The 26,387-nt window shown below is 42.5% G+C and overlaps 2 protein-coding genes across 6 annotated transcripts in view; one reads left to right on the top strand and one right to left on the bottom strand.

The window, feature by feature from the left end:
- Positions 1–26,387, bottom strand: part of GRB7 (growth factor receptor bound protein 7) — a 75,263-nt gene that overhangs the window by 2,869 nt on the left and 46,007 nt on the right. For both annotated transcript variants that reach the window (XM_075278286.1, XM_075278287.1), the window contains 13 exons: positions 18,483–18,666; positions 18,134–18,266; positions 17,622–17,778; positions 17,075–17,196; positions 15,759–15,836; positions 15,339–15,476; positions 14,068–14,178; positions 13,880–13,978; positions 12,652–12,726; positions 11,067–11,183; positions 10,378–10,438; positions 9,605–9,692; positions 6,452–6,545 (listed from right to left, as the gene is read on the bottom strand). In XM_075278286.1, coding sequence (XP_075134387.1) covers positions 6,452–6,545; positions 9,605–9,692; positions 10,378–10,438; positions 11,067–11,183; positions 12,652–12,726; positions 13,880–13,978; positions 14,068–14,178; positions 15,339–15,476; positions 15,759–15,836; positions 17,075–17,196; positions 17,622–17,778; positions 18,134–18,266; positions 18,483–18,666 — 1,457 coding nt within the window. The remainder of the gene's footprint in view (positions 1–6,451; positions 6,546–9,604; positions 9,693–10,377; positions 10,439–11,066; positions 11,184–12,651; positions 12,727–13,879; positions 13,979–14,067; positions 14,179–15,338; positions 15,477–15,758; positions 15,837–17,074; positions 17,197–17,621; positions 17,779–18,133; positions 18,267–18,482; positions 18,667–26,387) is intronic.
- The window catches only part of LOC142209381 (E3 ubiquitin-protein ligase TRIM21-like), a 95,755-nt gene continuing 81,213 nt past the window's right edge, over positions 11,846–26,387 (top strand). For 3 of the 4 annotated variants that reach the window (XM_075278355.1, XM_075278362.1, XM_075278360.1), the window contains exons 1-2: positions 11,846–11,957; positions 15,359–15,430. The gene's annotated coding sequence lies outside the window, so the exon portion shown is untranslated. The remainder of the gene's footprint in view (positions 11,958–15,358; positions 15,431–26,387) is intronic. The other variant, XM_075278357.1, reaches the window with a different exon arrangement.

Here is a 26,387-nt window from a genome sequence, read left to right on the forward strand (position 1 = left end):
GCTATACAAGTAAGCATAATAAATAAATAAATGTCTATAATAGGACTTATGGACATCATAAAGGCAGCGCTGTTATGTATATTCTCCTGGCAGCGCCGGTTGATCTCAAGGGTTTTAGAAGCTGAACCTGCAGCAATCAGATGATCGCAGTTTCAGAAGGGGCTGCCATAGTGAGACAATCCCTTTAAGTTTACTCTGCGGTATAGTACAACACAGCGGAGTAGCTCCTGGTATCTACAATAGATTTCTGTCCAGGCATTCCTAGAATATTTGTAACTAAATCTGTAATGTAATGGGCTGAGGAAGCACTTATGATGTCATCACCTTCTGAAAAACATTAACGTCTCATGAGGGTGTGATCTTAATGTATATGTGATACAAGTGTTAAAATATCCAAAGTCATTTTCTAAGAACAGAAATTAAAGGGGAAGCACAGGATTGGAAAATCCTGTCTTCTTTCTTCCAAAAATAGCACCTCGCACCTGTCCATAGGTTATGTAGGGTATTATTATGTAGGGTATTACAACTTAGCACCATCACATTAATGGAACTGACATGTAATACCATGCACAACCTACTCAGGTATGGAAACATTTTTGGGAGAAAGCAGTCCCCACCGGCCCCATACCTGTAAAGTTGCAGGCCGGCTCCTGAGTGGTGATATCGCAGGAGACGACCTGTTCTGGTGACAGCCGGGAGCCTAATGAAGGCTCCCAGGCCTGTCATTGCTATATTACCATTGCGGCTAGTCTATGACCAGCCGTAATAGTAATATACAGACTGTCCCATAGACGGCAATACAGTTGTATAAAATAGTTAAAAAAAAAAAAGCTTTAAAAATATATAATAAAAAAATGAAATAAATAATAGTTCTAAATCCCTCCTTTCCCTAGAATACATATTAAAGTAGAAAATCATATGTCAAACACATATACATTAGGAATCCCTGTGTCCGCGAAAATGCCCGGTCTACTAATAGTTTTCCTGCATGGTGAACGTCAAAATCAAAAGTGCCAAACCGCCCAGTTTTTTTTCACCATTTTGCCTCTGATTTAAATAAAAGGTGATCTAAGCAATGGACATTCCCCAAAATGGTATAACTAAAAAGTACATCTGGCCCCGCAAACAAAAGAACACTCTATGCGTCCCCGTACAGCTGCAGGGTCACCTATCAATGTGGCCTTGCAGCTGTTGCAAAACTACAACTCCCATATATTAAATATTTTACCATTTTTTACTTCAAAATTTTTTTTCCCTATTTTCCTCCTCTAAAACCTGGGTGCGTCTTATAGTCCGAAAAATACGGTAATTCTGCTCAATGTTCTCCTAGTAGCCTTCTATCATGGACATCTGAATATACAGATCGATCTATGGAGATTCATGCATCTGAATGGTCATTTATGTGTCCAGCAGTCTGAGCACTTTCATTCAATGTCTATGGGGCCTTTAGTGTCCAGAAAGCATTGGAAGCGGTAGAGCTGATGCAATCGCTAGAAATGATCCCCCAAACAGTTAGACAAAAGCAGGTAAAATAAGTATTCAGACCTGTGGTCAAACTAAAACCATATAAAGAAAATGTAGTTTGGTAAGTCAAAAAAGATGAGCCTGTATGAGACACAAGCACATGTCATAAAAGTTCCTCCCAAATAATATAGAAATTGATCAGTCGCTTGAGGCACATTGTCACTTCTAGTGAAGGTCATTCCACATTCCTAGAGAGCAAGTGGATTATACGAAGAATCCACCCTGCTATCAGAAAAGTATCTTGTATTTATGGTCATCTCTGTTCACTTTCATTACATGATATAAATAGATAGATAGATAGATAGATAGATAGATAGATAGATAGATAGATAAGGAGATAGATAGATAGATAGATAGATAGATAGATAGATAGATAGATAGATAGATAGATAGATAGATAGATAAGGAGATAGATAGATAGATAGATAGATAGATAGATAGATAGATAGATAGATAGATAGATAGATAGATAGATAGATAGATAGATAAAGGAGATAGATAGATAGATAGATAGATAGATAGATAGATAGATAGATAGATAGATAGATAGATAGATAGATAGATAGATAGATCTTTTTCCATTCTTATGTTAACCATATAAGACCAGGCCACATCTTAATGCCCTTGTAAACCGCAGCCTAGGAATACAGACAATCACCATTGTGGCATCATCACCAAGACAGACTTGCAATAAAGAAACACAATATTAAGACACCATTACACAACCCAGATTACAAATTAGAAAAACAAAACAAAGAAAAACAGAAAATTGTGACATCATTAAAACAATAGAGTATAGCTTCTAAATAAAGGTAGAAACAGAGCGTAGAATCAAAGAAAAACATAGTTGACATCATCACAATGCAACCCAGGTTATAAATGAAAACAGTGTCTATGGTGACATCATTGAAATTGAACACACAGGCAATGGTGACATCATCATAGAAAGAGAGAGAAACATGACTGCGACACCATCATAATAGACTGCAGCCTAGGAAGAAAGACAAGTATGACTGTGAAGAATATAACCTATACAGTAGATAACTAAACAACATTACTGTGAATTCATCATGAGACAGCACAGTCTAAAAATAAAGACACAGCTGTCTGTGATGTCATTACACAGCCTAGGGTTAAACACATAAAGTAATGCAACTTCATTATAATAGAAGACAGCTGAAAGACACAGTCCAGCAAAAACACTTCTTTTCATCGCTCCACCTCTTGATTATTGTTCACACTCTGCATTTCTTCTATGTATATTACACTGATTTATCTGCAGTTCATCATCCCATCTAACCAGCTTTATTTTCTTACACTGTGCTTGGCTATCAACCTGTGATGCCTCAGAATCACTTGGGCAGCTAGTGCCAGAACCATCTCTGCCTGCTGGGGCACAATGGAATTATCCTTCTCTGTGTATTTTCCTAATCTATTCACATACAAGTAAAGAAGTTGAACTGTCATCTTTTTCAATATAACTGTGTGAGATAAGCCTGTGTAACCATCTGCAGTATCTGTGATAGAAGTTTCTGTCCCCCATGGAGATCCTGTGTGGATCTGTGTGGAACGCAGTTTTTTTTGTTGCAGATTTTGCTGCAGTTTTTTGAGCCAAAGGCAGGAGTATATTGAGCAGAAGGTAGAGGTATAAGAACCTCCTATATATTTCCCATTTAGAGATGAGAGAGTAGTAAAGTATTCGAAAATTCAAAATTCGATTCGAGTAGACCCTCAATATTTTACTATTCGTTCAAATATCAAATCACATTATAGTCTATGGGAAAAACATGCTCGTTTCAAGGAAACCAAAATTCAACCAATTAAAGTCACCAAGTCCACAATGACACCCCAAGAAATGATGCAACTGGGACAGCAGGGGAAGCATGCCTGGGTACATCTAACACGCCCAAGTCACAGGATTATTATTATTATTATTGCTGCTGCTGATTTCACCAGCCAATGACTGTATACGTTTTTTTTCCCAATGCCTACATTGTCCTAGTTCCTGTCCCACCTCCCATGCATAGTTATTGGTGTAAAAAAAGCACCAGGGAAGGTGGGAGGGGAATCGAATTTTTACTGCGTTTACCACGTGGTATTCGACCAAGTACGAGTATTTTGAATACCGTAATCGATTGAGTAGGTATTCGATCAAATACTACTCGCTCATCTCTATTCCCATTCCATTTGTAGCCATTCTTGGCCATAGCTTAAAAAAACGCAACAAAATCTGCAACAAAAAAGCTGCGTTTCCACAATGTGGGGCCGTAGCCTAAAAATGCATTTACCCACGGAATCCCGTTGTCCCAATAGCTTGCAGCACTTTTCTCACCATATTTTTTTAAGCAGGTTCGAGGATGAAAACCCCAAACAGAGTTAAAGTTCTGGTGTGAATCCAGCCTGAGGAAAGCTGTCATAAATTCTCAGGTAGAAAGCAGTAACTAAATAAGGTAACACTAGATAAATTATATATCGTATTTTCCGGACTATAAGGCGCACATAAAAACCTACGATTTCCTCAGAAATCGTAAGTGCGCCTTATAGTCCGGTGCGCCTTATATATGGATGGAAGCGGCGGCAAAGTCTGCGTGCCGCTTCCATACATACATAAAAGGCACCGTAAGGGTGCATTCACACTACGGAACGCCAGCGTGTATCACAGCCGTACACGCCGGCGTTACAGCAGGGCTGCCGGACACTTCCCATTCATTTCTATGGGAGCCGGTATGCGAGCGCTCCCCATAGAAATTAATGGAAAAAAGCAGTCCATTCATTTCTATGGGGAGCGCTCGCATGCCGGCTCCCTATAGAAATGAATGGGAAGTGTCCGGCAGCCCTGCAAAACCCTGAAACAGAATGTGAAACTTACCGAGCGGTGCAGGGTGGGCGGGCATTCAGCCCTCCTCTTCCTCCGATGTCCTGACCACTTCCTCCGGCACTCGCGAACTGATAATGGCCTGGGCGCATGCGCAATATCATAATGCTTCTACTACGGCTACTGCGCATGCGCCCAGGCCATTATCAGTTCGCAAGCGCCGGAGGAGGAGGACGGAACATCGGAGGAAGAGGAGGCCTGAATGCCCGCCCACCCTGCACCGCTCGGTAAGTTTCACATTCTGTTTCAGGGTTTTATTTTAAAGCGGGGGGGTAGTTTAATGTAACTTTTACGGTTGGGCTCTATCAGCATGATTTTGCTGATAGAGCCCCTTTAACTCCTCGCCTGCTGAGCGCTTCCAATAGAAGCAGCTGGCACGGGGGGGGTTAAGCGGCCGCTGGCAAAGTCTGCGTGCCGCCGCTTTCAATAACATATAATGCGCACCGGACTGCGCCTTATAGTTATATGCCGGCTCCCATAGAAATGAATGGGAAGTGTCCGGCAGCCCTGCAAAACCCTGAAACAGAATGTGAAACTTACCGAGCGGTGCAGGGTGGGCGGGCATTCAGCCCTCCTCTTCCTCCGATGTCCTGACCACTTCCTCCGGCACTCGCGAACTGATAATGGCCTGAGCGCATGCGCAATATCATAATGCTTCTACTACGGCTACTGCGCATGCGCCCAGGCCATTATCAGTTCGCAAGCGCCGGAGGAGGAGGACGGAACATCGGAGGAAGAGGAGGCCTGAATGCCCGCCCACCCTGCACCGCTCGGTAAGTTTCACATTCTGTTTCAGGGTTTTATTTTAAAGCGGGGGGGTAGTTTAATGTAACTTTTACGGTTGGGCTCTATCAGCATGATTTTGCTGATAGAGCCCCTTTAACTCCTCGCCTGCTGAGCGCTTCCAATAGAAGCAGCTGGCACGGGGGGGGTTAAGCGGCCGCTGGCAAAGTCTGCGTGCCGCTGCTTTCAATAACATATAATGCGCACCGGACTGCGCCTTATAGTCCGGTGCGCCTTATATATGAACCGAGACGGACTATAAGGCGCTCATGGGCAATGCGCCTTATAGTCCAGTGCGCCTTATAGTCCGTAAAATACGGTATAGTAGCGGAATAGTGAGATGCTGAAGGAACAAATATTTTCTTTTTTTTTTTTCTTTTTTTTTTAAAGCAAATAAATATACAGCTTATAAATAAAGATTTTTTTTTAATGTAGATTGTGAGCCCCATATAGCGCTCACAATGTACATTTTTCCCTATCAGTATGTCTTTGGAATATGGGATGGAAATCCATGCAAACACGGGGAGAACATACAAACTCCTTGCAGATGGTTTTTTGCCCTTGGCAGGATTTGAACACCAGGACTCCAACGCTGCAAGACTGCAGTGCTGACCACTGAGCCACCGTGTGGCCCCCATAAATAAAGATATTGTGACATCAGGGCAATATAGTATAGATTGTAAATGAAGCTACAGGCTATTGTGACTTCATCACCATGAATACAGACATATTGACAAACCTTTTACAGTATATCTATCACCGCTCTGTGTGTAGGTGATAAATATACTATAAACCAGTGACCTTCAATCTGTAGCTCTCCGCCTGTTGTGAACCTATAACTCCCAGCATCCTCTGACACACTATAGCCGATTGCGCAACAGCTGGAAAGCGACAGGTTGGAGATCATTGCTCTAAGTGTATGTTCACACCAGAAACAAACACAGCCATTAATTAAAAATGCTGCTGTAGAGATATTTATGGGTGTGAAATGGATGGATAGCCAGAACAAGCAGGTGCAAGGAGAGTAAGACCAGGATAATGAGATTCTGGAGGAGATAAACAGGTCAAAAGGCTGTAATAAAATATGCTGCAATCATTCCCGGGGACTTATGTGACAGTGGGGACAGAATAAATGGCTGTCACGTTACATAATTCTTATCAGTCTCCGGCTGGAGCTAAACAAGCTCATTAAAGTCCCAGTGCTAATTGCCGGGCACATTGCAGAGCTGCAGTCTATTCTCTCCTGTGGTGCTGAGGTCAGTCACATACCGGTAAGATGAGGTAGTGCTTGATCTTCTGTAAGTGACACAATGACAGGACGAATCCTTTGGGGTTTCTTGTGCTTTCTCGCACTAAGAAAACTCTGCAAAGAGACAAAGAAAGAGTGTTTATGAGGGTGAAAGAATCTCTTCTCTGGAGCAAGTGAAATACACAGTCTTAAAGGGGCATTCATACCATATAAAAGGATATGCCATCACTTACTGATTGGTGGGGGTCCAACTGCTGGAACTCCCATAATCCGCAGAATGAAGGAGAAGCTAGGCTGGTTAAGGGCTGCTGCTGCCCCTTCATAGATTTTTCCGGAAGAGTGATGCTCTTTGCCACCCGTTGTGTGAACTACACGGCAGCTTCACTCATTGTGTCATATAATCCTGCACAGTGGGTGGCGGGGGTCTTCACTGTGCAGGAAAGAGCTAACAGGACATCAATCCCTTGGTTCTCAGGATGGGGGAAGGAGGTGCCATGGCAGGGATGTGCCAGGGCAATGGAAATTGGAAATATCCATTTAACCCTTTTGCTGTCAGGACATTTTTTAAACATTGGACATACTTAAATAATAAAATAATTAGATTGACCAAAAAAAGAAATTAAAAATAATGCATCAAGATAGAAATATCAGATTTCTGCAAAATTAGGCATGCAGTTATGTCAGACAGATAAGTAAATAATTCTGGATATGGTCTGATTAGAGACTGGGTCTGAGAGAAGAGGGGTTTTGATGAAGCGCTCACCATCTAGGCCCACCTGACCTTGGTAGCAGTGGTTACGTAATGGCACTCACACACGGTGACCAGGCTCCAAACTGCCCAGAAAGACCACCAGTAGAGAGGATCAGTTGATCCATCTTGTCCATCATCCAGACACAGGCACCTTTATTAGATATTCGTGTCTCTGCTCGAATCATTTCAAGGCACTTAGTAGAAAGAGATTTAGAGTCATGGTGCCCAATATGTGTCCTACTGCCAACAGCCAATAACCGTCACCATTGTTTGCACTGGTGTCATGAACAAGGAACCTGGACTGCAATGGACTGGAACCAGATAATCTCTATTGATGAATCCAGGTTCTGTTTAGGATCAGACAAAGGTTGGGTAGGAGTATGGAAGCCTTTTGGTGAGCGCATGTCAATCCTTTGCTGTGGAGCGACGCATTGCACCTACAGCTGCTTTGAGAGCAACAGTTGGTTACTCCTAGAAGTGACATTAAGGACTCTAAAAGCTCAGCAATATGTGTGAGATGAAATGCTCGTACACACAGCAAGGGTTTTCTAAAAGTGTCTCCATCAGATTGCAACACTTCCTTGGCGTGCCTGGTTGCCACGTTTATCACCAATCGAGCATTTATGGGACCAGCTGGAACACCAGCTTCAGCAACCTAAGAGTGTGCAGGATCTACAGGCCCAGCTACAGCATATCTAAGCAAATATGCTGCAAAATACCATATGGAACGTGTATGCTGCCATAACCAACAATATCTTATCTTGTATGTAAGCTAGAGGTGGCTCAGAGGCCGGGTTCACACAGGGTTTTTGGGCCAGATTTTGATGCGGAAAAAAGAAACCACCTGCCCTTTCTTCAGGCGGATTCCACGGCTGGTTCAGCCACAGATGTCTGCCACGCAACACATCCCTCCCGACTAGGCCGATTAATTTGGGCCTAAACCGGAGTGGAATGCCGTAACTGGATGCTGGTGCGGCGAGGCCGTTTTATGGACCGGAATCTGAGGCGGCCTCCATGTGAACTTACCCAGAAGGGTACAGGAGCCTCCTTTCATGTGTGAATAAACTTATCCTTTGCTGATATTGTAATCACTATATTATTTTATTCAATTTCAACGCCTTCTTGGTACATTATTTTTATGTGAATGAGTGTATAAATTATATCCCATACCTTTAAATATGACATTTAAATATATTATAATCTCATACCCCTAAAGGTTGTTTAGGGGTATGCCTGAGTGCCATTTTGTTGTAGAGAACTGTACGGTCTGCAACAAAATGGCGCTCGGCCATGCACAGTACTGCTCAGAACGGAGCGTTACTGCGCATGCACGGGATTTCAACCGCCCAGAGTGAGACTACAGAAGATATAGGCGGTACAGGACATGCAGAGGAGGAGGTTTTTTGGAGTACAAGCCACGGAGGGGTGTTTCAGAGGCATGACGTGGAGGAGGGGGGGGGGTGCTCGCTGGCCCTGAGGAACACCCAGGGTGCTCGGTGAGCATCTTTTACATAAATTAATTACCCGTTTTTACTAAAAACTGGGAGGTCTTTGGCAGAACTGGAGGCAGCACCTGAATAGCCTTTTCAAAGGCTATTCAGGCCTATGTTTACCTCAAAATCACTTTTCTAAATGATGGAATCCCTTTAAATGAAGGGGTACCAACAATTTTGTCCACATGTGTAAGTACCAGTATATTGTATATTTGCATATCACTGTATGTTGTATATCACAGTACTTACCAACTTTGAAATTGGTAAACTAGGGATTAAGAGAGTAAGTCCTGTCCCTGTCCACACCCTCAGCCCGTCCAACTTTTTGTATGTTTTTGTAAGTCATGATCTTTATTCTGTTCTGGAAGTGCTGAACTGGCCAGGACTATTCCGGAAAATTGGGACTATCCTGGCAATTCAGCACAGTTGGTAAGTATGTATATACACCAGCATGGTTCCAGTTGCTGTCTAACGTATGATTTTCATGATTCCTACCAGCAGCTTTCTTCCCTCTACCCATTCAAAATACATGCACACTTGGCCAAGTCATGTATGCATGTATGTGGAGGAGTCAGGAGAGATAGCTATTAGCTAAGCAGCTATGTAAAGTGTGTAATGTTACTGTACTGTACTGTAAATGACATAAAGTAACCTGAGGATTAACAGTAAAGTGTGCAGAGATGAATGACTCATAGACTTATGAAATGGTGACATGTAGTGACTGACTAGGCAGGGCAGGGCATGATCCTGATGACAGGTCCAGAACAACGTCACATCATATGAGAAGCTTCCAGAGAATACAATGTTTACAGTACACAGGATAACAATGTGATCTGATTAAGGATATTTAATGGCTGCCATTCCCTTACTGAAGATGTGCACTATGTGAACTGGCGAGACTGATAACAATATCATTCCACGGATCTTACCCGTCCACCATTCCTTGTTGCATCATGAGGCGCTGAGTCTCATCCCGGGACAGACGCCCATGGTACCATGGCTGAGCCTTGTGTATCACTGGCAGGATGGAAATACAATGGGTGTAACTATGGATGAACAGTCTTATACAGCTTTTACAAACATAGATAATGAACTAGGTATATATGTATCATCAGCGATGTGTGAAAGGGGTGGTTACGTGGTCAAGCTCCCTGGCCATTTCGCCAAAACTTTAGCTCCTCTGATGTCTGTATCATATGATAGTAGGAAAGTCATAGGAAATCTAGAGGGGTCTCTCACTGGTCCTAATGCTTGGCAAGGCCTCTAGTTTCTTCTAGTGGAGATTACAGACCCACAAAGGCAACATACTGCATAGGAGGCATAGAGATATGTGTCTGTTCTGTGGACTCATATGCACTGGTATATGACTCCTGACAATCGAATTGCAGTGTACATGAGACCCTAGAGTCAGAAACCTGTGCTGTTAGTGGGTACACCATGGCATACATTGCACAAAGTCAGTTCTTCTGTAGGAATGCATTGGTACAGCAGTCAGGGTTCAGTAAGTTGGTGGCAACAGTTTTATTCCACATCTAGCAGGATGTCATCTCCCATGAAATGTAGAAAACAGTTGTATTATGCAGATAAAGACTATTCTGAGTTGAGCATTTGCAGGAAAATGACTTTGTCATGGCAGACATGCATGTATTTTTTACAGTGTAGTTAGTAATGGTACTGTATATACACATCCTACTCAACATACCTGCACTACTTGGAGTTGTCTGGCATGGTGTGGGTAGACTATACCGGTGAGTTGTTTTTTTCTGTAGGAAGATAAACACCATTTACATTACAGTATAATTTCATGTGATTGTGCTATTATTAGGCAGGAATAGAACAGAATTAGCACCATACTGAAAGGCCTTATGCACACGACCATAGTTGTATGTTAGTCAGTGTAAAACGGAACAAACGGCACTTATAGGACTTGCACCCTATTTTCAGGCTCAGTCCCACAGCTCCCAAAAGGATCCATAAAAAATATGGTTATGTGCGTGCGGCCATGGAAATTAATTATTCCTGAGCTATCCACTATTATAGATCTGTAATAACAGGTAGCACATGGACCGTAAACATGATCTTGTGCATGGAGACAAAGAAAGGATATACATATATATATATATATATATATATATATATATATATATATGTAACGCTGTCCATAGTCAATAGAAAAGTCAATCTAAAATACAAATACTGTACAGAATTATATAGTGTATGATAAAGGCTACATATTACTTTTATAGACTTGAACAGCCATTGCTATAGGGTGCACCATTTTCACTAGCATTGCTTTACATTAAGCACTTTTGGCTCACACTGTCCTTATGTCGTGTATATATTTGTATAGATCACAGATATAGACATTAACACTGCACAGATAATACCTACCCTCCATGACTGGGCCTCCTCGATGGCCACTGAAAGTGCCTCAACAGGATTCTCTATTACGCGACCAGTACACCCCGAAAAATCCATAGGAACCAAAGTGCTATCAGATACACTGCGCTATGAAGAACAAAATAGTTAGCAACAAACTAGGTTATATGAGGCTAGAAAAATATGGCTGTTATAAGAAACAGAGCCACTCCTGTTCATTAGTGGCATCTGATATTGCAAGTCTCATTCAGATCAATAGTGGTGCTGTATCTAGATTCTAGAAGAAAGAAGCCATCTCTTAGAACCCCTGGAAACTTCAGTCTAGGAAATTGTGCAGCTATTGTGGACCTGTCATAGCAAGCAACTATATACTTATTGCAATGTGTATACAGACCCATTCGGTTAATGGCTGGCTTGTCATGTACTGCTAGGCCGGTGACTGACCTCTTACCCATTTGGACGGCAGCAGCACTTTCATGACCGATCTACTTGTGGTCACAAGCAGTGTGCAGAAAAGTCTAGCTTGCTGCCCTCTAAATTGTATTCAGCCTTAACCTGCTTAGACCCCTGCCTATTGCTGCATTTATTTTGACAAGAACAAGTGTGATATGTGGCAACAGATGACAGATATCTGTTGGAAAGTTGATCTGCCATCTACATTTTTTGACCATTCTTGGTACTGTACAAGTTTATGTACAACCAATGGAAGCCCAGACCAGATCAGATCCCCTATCTATTACTGTATCATAAAGGTGGGTCGTCAGTATTTTAGTCCTGGAAAACGCCTTTACAATCAAACTTAGTTACAGAAAGATAAATTTGTTCCTCATACTGGGAATAATTGGAAAAAAGCTGATATGACCATTGATATACAGGAACAAGCTCCACTTTGTGTAATTAAAGGTAATTTATCTTCTTTATAGGACAGATAACTATATCAATCCAATTGTTGCCATGGCTGGAAAATGGACATGAATGTGCACTGTGTACTTCTGTGTGTGATCATTATCCTGTCTGCCTGCGTGCATGTATTTCTGAAGGTTGGATCAATACAGCAGACTTTGACCTGTGTACTTAGTTGTACTCTTTATTTGACTGCTAGTGTAAGTGCTGAGCTGGAATACTGTTTGTCTCTATTATTGAACAGATGTGTAACCAGAAGTTGTTATTAGCTTAGGCTCATTATATATAAGAATGTAATGTGGGCCATGTGTAACCAACCATCATGATAACAGCAGAAGAGGAGTGTGCTGATTCTGTTGTAGGCAGTGACCTGTCCATAGGTAATCAGTTATGTACAGACCATGGAGGCTGGAGAGAAGAGGGCCGCTACTCTGGTAGGCCCGTGGTGTCTATGGGAGTGGGAATATCAGAATTAACTATAGAGTATAATAACATGAGACAGGATTAGTGGTGTAAGCCCCATTCTGACTGTTGCTATGAGTCTCTTCTCCTACATGGCTCTGCACATAGACAGTGCTGTATGTTGTATGGGCAGTACAATGATTAAAGGAATATTGAGGAGAAAACAGGAGGTAAACTCTAGGTGAAAATGGCATTGTCATCACTGAGTAAACTGAGTAATTTCTAAGGGTACCTGCTTTTTGAGGTCTGTCCAGGACTGTGGGCTGCGTCTAGAGACTTGGTAGTTTTTATAGAGCTGTGCTCCATACTGCAAGGAATAAAGATAAGAAAGTTGAAAATCTTCTGCAAATTCTTTTTATCAAAATCAGAATATATTGGTCATATACAATATAGAGTCCATGGAAATTTTGGTGAAAATCCGTAGGATATGGTTTTTTAGACAACTACAGGACATGAATTCGTGGACAACCATCGGACATGGCTTCCTGGACAACTACAGGACATCTTCTGGAAAACCACAGACGATGGCTTCCTGAACATCAACATGACATGATTTCCTGGATAACCACAGGACATGGCTTCATAGACAACCACTGGACATGGTTCATGGACAGCCACAGGACATGGCTACCTGGGCAGTCACAGGACATGGCTTCCTGATAGCCACAGGACATGGCTTCCTGGATAGCCACAGGACAGGCTAACTGCGCAGCCACAGGACATGGCTTCCTGAGCAGCCACAGGACATGGCTAACTGGGCAGCCACAGGACATGGTTAACTGGGCAGCCACAGGACACGGCTAACTGGGCAGCCACAGGACACGGCTAACTGGGCAGCCACAGGACATGGTTAACTGGGCAGCCAGAGGACACAGCTAACTAGGCAGCCACAGGACATGGCTAACTGGGCAACCACAGGACATGGCTATCTGGACAGCCACAGGACACGGCTAACTGGGCAGCCACAGGACATGGTTAACTGGCAGGCACAGGACATGGCTAACTAGGCAGCCACAGGACATGGCTAATTGGGCAGTCACAGGACATGGCTATCTGGGCAGCCACAGGACATGGCTAACTGGCAGGCACAGGACATTGTTAACTGGACAGCCAGAGGACACAGCTAACTAGGCAGCCACAGGACATGGCTAACTTGGCAGCCACAGGACATGGCTATCTGGGCAGCCACAGGACACGGCTAACTGGGCAGCCACAGGACATGGTTAACTGGCAGGCAGAGGACATTGTTAACTGGGCAGCCAGAGGACACAGCTAACTAGGCAGCCACAGGACATGGCTAACTGGGCAGCCACAGGACATGGCTAACTGGGCAGCCACAGGACACGGCTATTTGGGCAGCCACAGGACACGGCTAACTGGGCAGCCACAGGACATAGCTAACTGGGCAGCCACAGGACATGACTTCCAGGATACCCTCAAGACATGGCTTTTAGACTCACCTTAAACAGACGGATAGCAGTAAGCCAACAAGTACGAGACTGTTCATCCTCACTGCACAAAATCTTCAATCCTTTAGTGCCGCTCCTCATCTTGTGAGGCTAAAAGATACCAGAACAATAATGTTAAAAAAGATATTATTGAGGTAGACAAAAAGCTTGGAAAAATGAAAACTTTCCAGTGCTCTTACCTTTAAACAGAAACCAAATTCTGTGGGGGCGCTATAGAGCTTTTTTCCTTGTGTCAGACAATAGGCATTAGATTCATTCACATCAGCGAAATACTGTAAGTGTCGAGGGTCCTGAGGAGTTAAAGAATGGTTGGATTTTTATATGAAAACAAAATATAAATTCAGTTGTAAAGTCTACAGCATTATTAGATACCTACTGGATCTGGACTCCAAACCTCTAATACATAATACATAATATTCAGTTAACTAAGACAAAAACCTGAATAAAATATAATAAGATCATTGTACATTTTTATTTTTATACCTCTTGGTCTTAAGTAAGCCTGTTTTTGTAACTTGACAGTAATGGAGGTGGCAGTGTTGAATAACAGGACTACTTCTCCTATTGTTTCCTTCAATCACTCTTATGCCAATGAACCTAATACATAGTCCATAAGTAGGCCTAGGTATTTATGGTTTAATTGTATGTATTTTACCCTTGGGTAATATGAGTTGCTTTGCTTCAGTGCTATCAACACTATCTGGCTACTTGTTGCATATTGTCTTGTGAGTATACCATACTCATCTTGTAATATACACCGCATTCATAGGGGTATAGCTATTTCAGAGTGGAACCAATTTTGCTTAGAAATGGTAGACTATTCATACATTTTGGGAGCTGAAGCTGGTGTGTAGTCTGCTGTGACACAGATCCTTCCCAAAGAAACATCTGAAAGGGCCTCTAACTATACATATAACTCAAGACGTGACTATACACAATAAGAGACAAAAATCAATAAAAATGTCACTAGAAAAGACCCTTGTCATTAATATCATTTATTAGGACATATGAACATTGTTGATGGGCAACATAATTTCAGTTCTCCAATATGCAGTACTACATTTCACCTGCAGAGGCAGTGTGGCAGATTTCTCTGGTAATGTTGGCAGATCACAAGGGACTTCAGGAGCTGACTGATAATTCCCAGGGTGAATTTTATTCGTAGAAATATTGTCTTTTTAAGCCAGACGTTGAAGAATGGTCTTCGGAAAGTATTCTGGGTACAGGAAAGCCCTTAGTATGGCTTTGTAGGCTCCTTGCTTTCTATCTTGTCCCCATTTTGGATGCACACTAAAATCATGGCACTTTCTTTAACGTGGAATTGGCACTCAGTATCCCCAAATAATGATTTCTAGTAACCGATTATGTACCAAACACCCTAGATATTAAAGCCTGAATTGCCTAATATGTATATACATGTAAAACCCTTTTCTTTGTAATGCATTATTACCTTGGATGTCCCCTTTGCAGAATAATAGAGGCCAGAGCGGCGCAGGAAAAAAAAGAAGCGTTTCCATACTTTGCGGCCACTCTCCTTCATATGTAAGTAGCCTTGGATCTCGGGCCAGCTGCCTGAGTTGAGGAAGTTCTGTCAGAGAGAATAATCATCAGGTTTCAGCCAGGTTACATGTGTATAAAGTGATCTTGGATATCTTTCCATAAGCCATCCAGACTTGCTTTAGTTGTCAAGTCTCTGTAATTCTACACTGGTTGATGCTTGCTTCAGCCGTCTCTAAATTGTCCAGTCACTGTACAGAATGTCCAGGACACTGTCACGCTATCAGCAAGCACTCAGAAAACCAGATTTTATACATCTGAAATGTCCTGGACACAGTAGGGTCAAACATTTCTGTACTTCTCCATTACCCACCTGTATAAGTTCTGAGTGAGACAGTCCTTTGTGAGCTTCTAAATTTCCAGCAATCATGTCTTCTGGGAATAAGGCATACTGAAGGAAACAATACAGGTCTGCTTTAGACGTATTTCAAGAACATGTTCACTTTTGAATGTATGTAAAAGTTGAAATATAAAACACTCAGAAACAGTAGAGGTGGCACTGCAAAAAACGCTTTATAGCGTCAGGCATGTCAGGAGGAAAAATATATATACCATGTGGTCAGGTGTAACCAAGCCTAATTCGGGTGATGCTCACTCCCAGATAAATAGCACATAAGTCCACAGCAAAAATAGAAATAATGGGGTCACTCACCCAAGGCGTCAATAAAACTTTTCAGGCTTTATTCCACTTCATTAAAAGCAACAGTAGGAGAGAGGCATGCAGAGATGAAAAACAGCAGTGACGATTGTTTTGCACCTCTCAGGTGCTTTTTCAAGCTTAGTATGAACCATTCATACTAAGCTTGAAAAAGCACCTGAGAGGTCTGCATGTGTCCACCTGGGGCCAGTCCAAGACCAGCTCCAATCCATACTGCTAACCAGAAGCTCAACAGGATGTACCATCACATATCTAATGTTTATGGTTGAGTTTGACAACTTATAAAAGGCTGTTACTAGGAAGGCAGTCCTCACAACTATTTGGTTAACCAATGTTGACCATACACTCTAAAGAGCACACATAAAAGACTCATATAGTTGAGGTCATAAGAAGAAACACATCTAATGCTTTAACCCGAGAAGACGTCTTCTAAGGTTCTGTAGGAAAGACAGTATTTGCTAATTGATTGGCCAGTCTGTTGACATACAATGAATTCTATATGTGAAGAACAGCCCGCGTAATGTTTCCAGCAGGGAAAGCATTTCAAGAATGAATGTTATCCTTTAGCTGATACCATGTCTTGGAGTAAGGCTGTAGAATGAAGTGAATGGAAGGAACCCATGTAAACACATGAACATACTATTAAAAGCAGGGTAGTTATAACTTCAGTGATTTATGATCATGTTACTATGTTTGGTACCTTAGTTGCTTAAGTCACTGCAGCTATGCGGGGACACATTACTAATGGTATTTTGCCACTAGGGGTATTTACAGGAGGTTCGGTATGTCCTGTCTCCCATCCTCGTGATCAGCGATGCAAAAGCACAATGACTAAAATATTCAGTAATGTGGAGGAGTCTGACCAGAACATACCTGAATGGCAGGCCATTGAGGAACATGTAATTATGTGAGCAGGCCCTGCCACAACCATTTATCTGTGTTTCTGTAGACATAAGATCCTTTGTACTCACCGGAGATCCCCGAAACAGTTCATACTTGGTAAAATTCTTGCGAAAAATGAACTTGCTGTCTCCTCCAGCAGGCCACATGGCCTGCACCTCCACCACAGACTCGTGATCTTCAAGGCAACGTTCTGCACAGCAGGAGAGAACACATTTTAATATAGATATTTTTGAGACAATTTAGTGTTTTTCACAGCTAGCAAGTGCTATATGCTCCTGTATTAAAGGCCAAGTCACGTGTCATAAGACAGACAATAGACTGGTCTGGACCCATATTCTACGACTGTATACCTTATGCCACTGGTTCACATGAAACCTTGAGAATAAAGCTGTACTATGTTGCAATGCATGAAGTATAATAGAGGAATTCTCCCCTAGGGGAAATTACATGGTCCATAGTGGTGCCATACAGCAGCATGTAGAGCCTTTATGAATCCGAAATACAGAACCATGGACACTTTACCGCCTCTGTGCTTGCTGGTGTACATGGTTAGTAAGGCTGAGAAATGAAAACCCTATAAAAGATTATTTGGTATAATATATTTGCTATACTCACCAAGCCCCAGATGTGGATGAAGCTCCACTAGGGACCAACTCTCGTCACTTAGGCAGTGCGCCCTCTCTACCAGCATATCACACAGATGTCGTGCTGTGGCTCCGGCTGTCACTTCCAGTGATCGACATGTGCCATCCTCACTATATACCTTCACCATCTGCTTATACAGAAAAAATATCATTTATATAAGAATATAATCAAAGCCTCTCCCTCCAATTTTACTTGTTGACCCAATTTTCTATCTAGTGCCATAATGCCCCTTATTAGATGTCATTATTGTGCTTCAGCCTAAGTAGCAGTGCCCTCTGTAGGCCATAATATGTACTACACACCATGGCAATCAATACTAATTTGTGCATAACTTTCCCAATTTAATACTACCCAGTAATTAGAATGGATTTTTACTGAACTGTGTTAGAATATTTGGGTTATACCACCATTTTCCTGGACTAAACCATTATGTATGACAATGCAATTGAAGCCTTGTATGGGATGAATCAGTATGTACTCACATGAGGACCCCCTTCCAAAGGGGAACTGCTGTTGGGTGTGTTGCTAAGGATTGGGGAAGAATTGCAGAGTTCTGGGAATGGATTTGGGATGTCAGGGAGTGATGATGATCGTGATTCCTCATCTCGTAATCGCCTAAAATAGACAGAGCATTCAGGAGGCGTCTTCTGAATGTAATTTTCAAGCACTGGGTGCCTGGCTTATATACTTTGCCTCCATGTAACATACTTCATGGTTGATATTGGCAGATTTCCATAGTATAATAATGAAGGAACGTGGCTGTATGCCCACTGTAATAACAGCCAAGAAACCTTTGCTGCTATTCTGAAATCAACAAACTCCATAACTTACCCCCATCTTCCGCTCTGTATTAACAGTGGCTGTGACCTTTTGACATCTGAAGCCAGTAGCTCAGCTTTTTCTGGGAGCCCCTTGTGTGATGTCAGGACACGGCTTGTACTTCCTTCCCTTTCATATGGGTTATCTGGTGCTGGACTGTGACTGCTCTCCAAAGCCTCCAAGTCCATACTGCCCCCTGGAAGAAGAAGAATGAGAAGTTCAATTATCTCCTGAGGCTGATGGTGATCCAGGCACCTTGCTTTATAATTTTTACTTATATCACTAGGTCTGCCCACCCAAGGCTCATAATCAGGTGCAGATTTGGTATTTCAGGAGCTTCAAGCAAACTTTTGTTGGGGTCCTCCCAAATACTGCCTCCTTTATGCAGCCAGACAGTATACTGCCCCCTTAGTGACCCCACACACAGTATAATGCCTCCTTTTGGTAAATTGATATGATGGAAAGTGAAGAGGAACTTAAGATGGACTTTATAGGCATTATATTGTATTGGGGCATTATACTATGTGGGGGCCATTGAGGGGTATTATAATTTGCACGGGTCAGGCATTTCTAAGTGGTGGTGATGGGGGGCACTTATGAAACCTTTGCAATGGGCAACTAGTGCTTCTGCAGCGGCATTCACTTGCTGTGAACAAATAGGACTAATAAGTAGAGTGTCCCAAGCTGCAGGTTCTGTGGCTGATGAACCACGGAATCCACAGCAAGATGGAGCTTATGTTTTTAGGAGTCTGTTTCAGTCTCTGTCTGTCTTTGAATACAATGAGAGAATCATAGCCAAATTCCTCTTAGAGCACCCACAAATGTATGGGAGGAAATTGGGCTGAAGACAAGGAGCCGACAGTGATGATAGGTGAGTAATATCTGCCCTTAAGATTTGTAGGTGGCAAGTACAGTATGTGGTCAGTGGGAACTCAGAGGTCCCATGTAATTGTTTGAGTTACATGGTGCGTAGCACTACCACTGCTCATAATACTGCCATGTCCCATGTATATCACTGAGTCTGTAGATCATATACTGTAGATGTTATCAGCTTGCAGTGGGATATATGGACAAGGGGCGACAGAGCAGACCCATAGATCTAGATCTACCATTCACAATGGGACAGATAACTGGTTTACATGGACCTTAAAGAGCAAACTGAATGCAGCGCCGAGTCTGAGGCGAGGCGACAGATGGACACTTTCCATGTGGGCTGTGTCTTTAAGCTGTAAGGTTGCTGTTTGGCTTTTGCTGTTGGCATGGATTCTGCTTCTTCAGCTAATTTTCTTTCCCCGCTCTGACCTGCACCCGACCTGGATCGCTCCTCCTTCTGAGTTTAAACTGTAACTCTGGGGGAGGCTGGCTCTTCTGATACCTGTATTATTAACACATTCGGCACAGCCGGTGGCTTCAGTATACATGGCGGAGCTCGGGTTAAGGTGTGGCAGGGAGTAACTGTATCATTATACTTCAGTATAACATGCTAAGGTGCTTAAGACGATTGGGATGGCAGGATGTTGATTGTAAAGTACAAGCCCCATCATGTCCTGCTGGAACTTGTGGTTCCAAAACAAACCAAGGAAATCTGTCTAGTTCATCTACAGCTGTTTATAGGAATATTGGAAACGTATATGAATTACATTTACATGTATAGGATCTACTGAAAGTCCAACTAGGCGACCATCACTGGTAGACAAAAGATATTTTTTTCTATTTGTTTTCTACTTTTGGTTTATGGTATATGTTAATAGGGGGGTGTAAGGGGTTAATAGATGCAGATTCATGTGACTTTTCCCCAAAGATACAGTTTATAGTGGAAAATAATGTAATTTGTTGCTTATACGTTTTTCATGAGAATTTCCATTAAATCACTTTCTTTTATTAAAACACACACACACACACACACACACACACACACACACACATTGTTTCCTTATGTCAAATGTTGCAATTTTGTCTCAGTGCAGCAATTTTGCCCATCCATCGAGGATAATGACGTTGTTACATTTATTTATGGTCGTAAATATGAGACCACACGGAAATCTCTGATCAACGCATTATGAGATTATTAAGGAATGAAGTCAGGACTCAACGTTCCCCTTCAGCATGAGCAGGGGCACTTTGGTAGATTCTGTAACCATTACTATTATGTTCCCCCACCCCCTGCTGAATGGGGGATCTCGTGTTGACATCACAAATCCATCATATAGCAGACAGCCTGTTTTGTGAATGTACTGCAGCTACGAGTGGGTATCACAATAACAGGGCAGGCAGTATGCTGTACATCCAATAGGGACTGAATCTATCTGTACATTACTCTGCCTTCAACAAGGCTTCACTTTAAGCAGTGGAATTTGGTTTGATTTGGAGAAATCCCGGACTGTCATCTAGAAATAATAGCTTTATTCACACATAAAAGGAACAGGTAGAACAACCAGTACAAGTAATCCTCAAAACCTTAAGGAATGCTCAACTATTGTTATCATTCCCTTTTATTTATATAGCACTGACATGTTATAGAAAAAGGGATCCATTCACGTCAGTGGGCATTGTACCTCCAGCTAGAGCCAATTCTAGTCCACCACAGGGGATATGTAAGTTGGTGCTGCACCAGTTTTTTGGAAGGACTGTGAGAAAATTGTAGCTCCTAGAGATCCAACAATATTGGAAAGTGCGTGACCAGAACACTCCCATACTACACCAACCGATTGAAGCAATGCATAGACCCCAAAACTGCAGTTAAATAATCAAAACCAACTCCTTTAACTCCTTAAAGAGGACCTTTCACCACCACCAGCTCTGTGCATCCAATAGCTACTGCTCCACTAATCCTGGCACAGTTGGGATATTTTCTCTGACCCCCACCACTCCTGAGCAATCATTGCTGTTAGTTTCAGCACAGTTATGCTCTCTGCTGTCAAATTGGCGGTCTGTGTCCTTCTGCCTCAGCCAATGACCGCCCACCTGACAGTAAAAAACATAATTGTGATGAAAATAATGGAAATCATTGCTCGGGAATGTTTGGGCTAGAGAAAAATATCCAACTGGGCCAAAATTATTGCAGCACTTACAATAAAGTGGCGTTGTTTGAGGTGGTGAAAGGTCGTCTTTAAGATTGTCTTTGACCATAATATAAAGGGAACTGGTCAAAAAAAAATACTAACCAGTCTACTTGCCCATGTATATACAGAAGGGGGATGAGCAACTAAGGGAAATTACAAGCTTTCACTGATTAGGACCGCCCACTGGACTCCTAAGCATAGAAAGTGCAGGTATTTCAATGAATTATAGCTATAGATTATGCTAAATATTTTCCCACAAACCTATATATTAATCTGCTTAGCTCCTTTAAAGTGTACGTGGATCGGTCTCATTGGCACAGCTATGGTGGCAAGGTTACTCATACCCATCCTCCAGCCCCATTGCCAAATAAGAAGTTAGCAGTGCTAAAATGTCACTTGAAGGCTGGTGGTATGGTCTCACTTATTGGGGAATCATCTAGAGCAGGGGTAGGGAACGTACGGCTCTCCAGCTGTTGCAAAACTACAACTCCCAGCATGCATACTGGCTCTGCTGTTCTGGGAACTCCCATGGAAGTGAATGGAGCATGCTGGGAGTTGTAGTTTCACAGCAGCTGGAGAGCCAAAGGTTCCCTACCCCTGATCTAGAGGATCTGCTCCATGGAGACCATCTGTTAGGTAAGACGCTCTGAGTACGAGGGTTGTTCAACTTCTAATATCTGCCAAGGTTTGGGGACAGGATGAAAGGAAAAGTCGATTCTTAAGGGAATGTTCTTTAGTGCCACCATTAGCCCTATACAATGTAATATGTACTAACAGAGTCATTAGTGGATCTCAGGTATGTACCCCAGGGGCCTAATAATGTCACAGCGGCTGGGATTTATAGTTCCCCAGTAACAATTTCACTGCACATAGCCCTTTTCTTCTTTGGCCGGCAGTAACATATTTCCTTCCTTACAAGAGTACTTTCCAGACGCTATGACAGACATTATACATATAGTAGATTATCTTCTCCGATATCACGGAAACCGCTTACTATATAGATAAGACTATGGAATTTTTCTTTTTAAAGCCAGGCTTTAGAACAAGAGAGGTTAATACAGGTATGTGACCCAAATGCTCGGGTGGTTCCCACACAAAAGAAACAAGACAGTTTACATTTTTTTCTGTCTTGGTCTTTTTACGGAACTTGAAGTGTCTGCAGTTGTCAATCCTGCTTAACCCCATCCATGCCAAACCTGGGAAAGAAGAAACCTACAAGAGGTCTTAAGACACTTGCATATCTTCTCAATGACAATAAAAGTCTCATTTTGTATCGAAGTTGTTGTTGTTTTCTGTAGTGTACCGAATGCTGCAAGTGTGTGACAGTCCTCACACTTTGGTGCCATTCTCTGTCATTCTGCCCATTGTGTCATTTGTCTGGTTAATTTAACATAGTGTGCTATTCCGGGCAAGGCATGCTCCGCGCTCTCAGTGGGCCATTTACACAAGCAAAGCTTGCCATGCATGACTGGGGTTAAACATGACCTTTTTTTTAAAAGCTATTGAAATAATTTAAAGCAAATATTTAATTTACAGCACGCAAGAATCTCATCTGCCGCTTTATTCCCTGCAAGGATCTGTGATATGTGGAGCAATAAAGAGTGTGTAAGTGCCCGCTGAAAGCCTTATTAAACTCCCTAGCATCACTGATTAAGACCTCTAATCGGATTGCATGGAAAATCATTTGACTGCCATCTCTCCATGTCCACGGCTTGTTTTTTCCTAATAAAATTACTTGAGCTACTATGCAAATATCATTTGCCTTAATCTGCAACTGAGCACAGCACCATAGCAGCGCCGAATATTGGACTATAGATAGCACCAGTGTTTTGTGACCTTAGGCGATCAATTAAGCGTTTGTTTCATTAGTTTAGTTACCAAAAATGTCACATATGTATTCCCAGGACACATATCTATAGCATAGTAATCGGATATGTCATAAAAGTCTAATGGATGGGGTCAGGGTTAAGGCTCATGGTCACAGGACAATTATTGGGAACTACGTAAGGCCATAAGGCGCCAGATACCAACAAACATGATCGTATCTTTTAGGCGGCTCCTACAATTATTGTTTCTCGGCAGCACATTGCCCTTTGTAAACAGATGTTAGCACATGCCAAGTGTATGGGGATGAACCATACGTTATATAAAGCAGCAATGACTGTATGTTGCTATGGTTTGTGAAGTATAGGGTCGCATTTACGTATGGTTAGTGTCAGACTGGCCCATCGGACTACCAGAGTATGTTATGGTAGGCCCAGGCTCTGGTGCAATAATGGTCCAGCTGAAGTTACCCAAATTTGAAGGGTACCATGGTCTATTTCAAGGGTGCACCTAAGAAACCTCAGTTCAACACTGTGTAGGGAAATAGCAGCACTGTATAGCATTGTTGTTTGGCCAAGATACAGTAATGCCAATATCAGTGGCATAACTAGGAATGGTGGGGCCCCGTGGTGAACTCTTGACATGCCCCCCCCCCAACCAACACCGAAGACCTCGACCGATCCCCTCTTCCGCACTCTATTATGTCCCTTAGTGGCCCCTGCCCACAGTATTATGCCCCATAGTGGCCCCTGCACACAGTATTATCCCCCATAGTGGCCCCTGCACACAGTATTATGTCCCTTACTGGCCCCTGCACACAGTATTATGTCCCTTACTGGCCCCTGCACACAGTATTATGTCCCTTACTGGCCCCTGCACACAGTATTATGTCCCTTACTGGCCCCTGCACACAGTATTATGTCCCTTAGTGGCCCCTGCACACAGTATTATGTCCCTTACTGGCCCCTGCACACAGTATTATATCCCTTAGTGGCCCCTGCACACAATATTATAGCCCACAGTGGACACCCATAAACAATTATTATACTCTGGGGTCTTTTCAGACCCCAGAGTATAATAATCGGAGACCCGGGGGAATAAAAACATAAAAAATTACTGTTTCTTACCTGTCCCCTGGCTCCTACGCTGTCTTCTACGCTGCCGTCCTTCTTCTATGACGTCGGACGTCACATGACGGGTTCATTTGACGTCCGACAACTAGGAAGAAGGCCTGGCAGGATCGTGGAGAGGTAAGTATAAGTAACAATGTTTGTTACGTTCCATTACCTCTCCCGGTCCGCCGATCATTATACTCGGGGGTCTGCAAAGACCCCTGAGTATAATGATAGTATTTGTGGGGCCCGCGGTGTCACTTGCCGATCCCGGCCCAGCCAGGACGGCAAGTAAATAGGGCCCGTAACGGCCTATTTAAAAAATAAATAAATAAAATGTAGCAGTAGTGGCTGTCACCGGTCCCCCTAATGGCCCGGGCCCTGTGGCAGCTGCCTCCGCTGCCTCTGCAGTAGTTACGCCACTGGCCAATATGTAATGAACCATTATGCACAGAACTTGTATAGAGTCCTTGTATGGAGTCCTAGTCCTGTAAGAAGTGAAGGTCTATGTGCAAGTTCTTTGATCTATTTCTCTCGAATTCCCTCTACACATGCACACTCAGCTGAGCACTCTGAATAGGGAGAAAGGAATAATCTGCTTCCAGACCTCTCTCTGAATGATATAAAGATAACTGTAGCCTATATGTTTAGAAAATGGGAATATTGTACTGTACAACTAGTCAATGTTAACAAGTAGGATCATCTTCAAGGTAAACTATACTGCGTCAGATGGCAACCTGGGATGGCATTACTCCTTTCATTTGATGTCTGGTTTCTATTGCTTTAGAAAGTGATACCTCAGGTATTTCTCTGAAACACTTCATTGTAGTCCATGGGGAAACACGCAGATAAAAATGTAAGATAAGTCATTGTCAAGCGTTATTATGCAATACAAACAACACTCTATATCTATAATAAGATCCCATAAACTGTAACTCTACATATGAGTCAGATGCCAGAGGCTGAATTGTGGCTGGTATAGTACGTTACACTGTCTTTGGAGCACGTAATGACCCCTCTGTCCCCACCCGGAGAACTGAGGATATCCAAGAGTATCAATAATCATTTTTATATATACAGCACCCACAAATCCCACAGCGATAGTAGTCATCTTAGGAGCAGATATTTTTTTCCCTGGACGGAATCCTACTGCAGAATCCAAAGGCAGCCTCTTCTGGAGCCTAATGCCTACTTACAGACTTCCATAGATTACATCTGTAGTTTCCGTAGAATACATCTAACTGCATGTACCATGCATATGTCATAGACTTAGTCCGCCACCCTCTTACAACTGACTTAAGTGCTAGCCTCCTTCTTCTTACAGATTATTATATTTGCCTGTTGTAGCAATGGATAACCATAATGCCTGGTACCACCTAGTTACTGTTGCTGTATTAATTACATATTGGCAATTTTATCTATGCTGTTTATGCCATAACATGTTATGCCATGGTAGTTAATATAAATGCCATGCTATGTGCCATCAACAACGTAATATGTAGGTAGGCGTTGCCGTCTTAAAGACTCTGCCACAATGACATTACAACATAATATTAATGGGTAAATTACACCCCAGCTAAATACTGTATTGATATCAATGAAATATTATGCTGTTGTAACTTTAGGTGGACAATAGGCCAACACTGAAGGTTATCTACACTAGTCACAGGAATAGTATAATTTTGACAAACCCCAAATCTGACTGTTTAGACTCTGTTGTATACAGTGGTTGGACACTCTTAAGAGTACATTCAGCATTTCATGTTCTTTTCCTCTGTATAAGGTATCAGAGGGTCCCAGGTTGGTAGTAATAGTCACTTTGGTAAACTGCTGTGCACAAAGTATAAGAAGGACTTGCTCTAAATTAAAGAATCCAGTTTAATGGCTAATGGTTCCAGTTATTAAGATGGGTAGATGGT

The sequence above is a fragment of the Leptodactylus fuscus genome, chromosome 6 (genome assembly GCF_031893055.1).
Source record: "Leptodactylus fuscus isolate aLepFus1 chromosome 6, aLepFus1.hap2, whole genome shotgun sequence".
NCBI lineage: Eukaryota > Metazoa > Chordata > Amphibia > Anura > Leptodactylidae > Leptodactylus > Leptodactylus fuscus.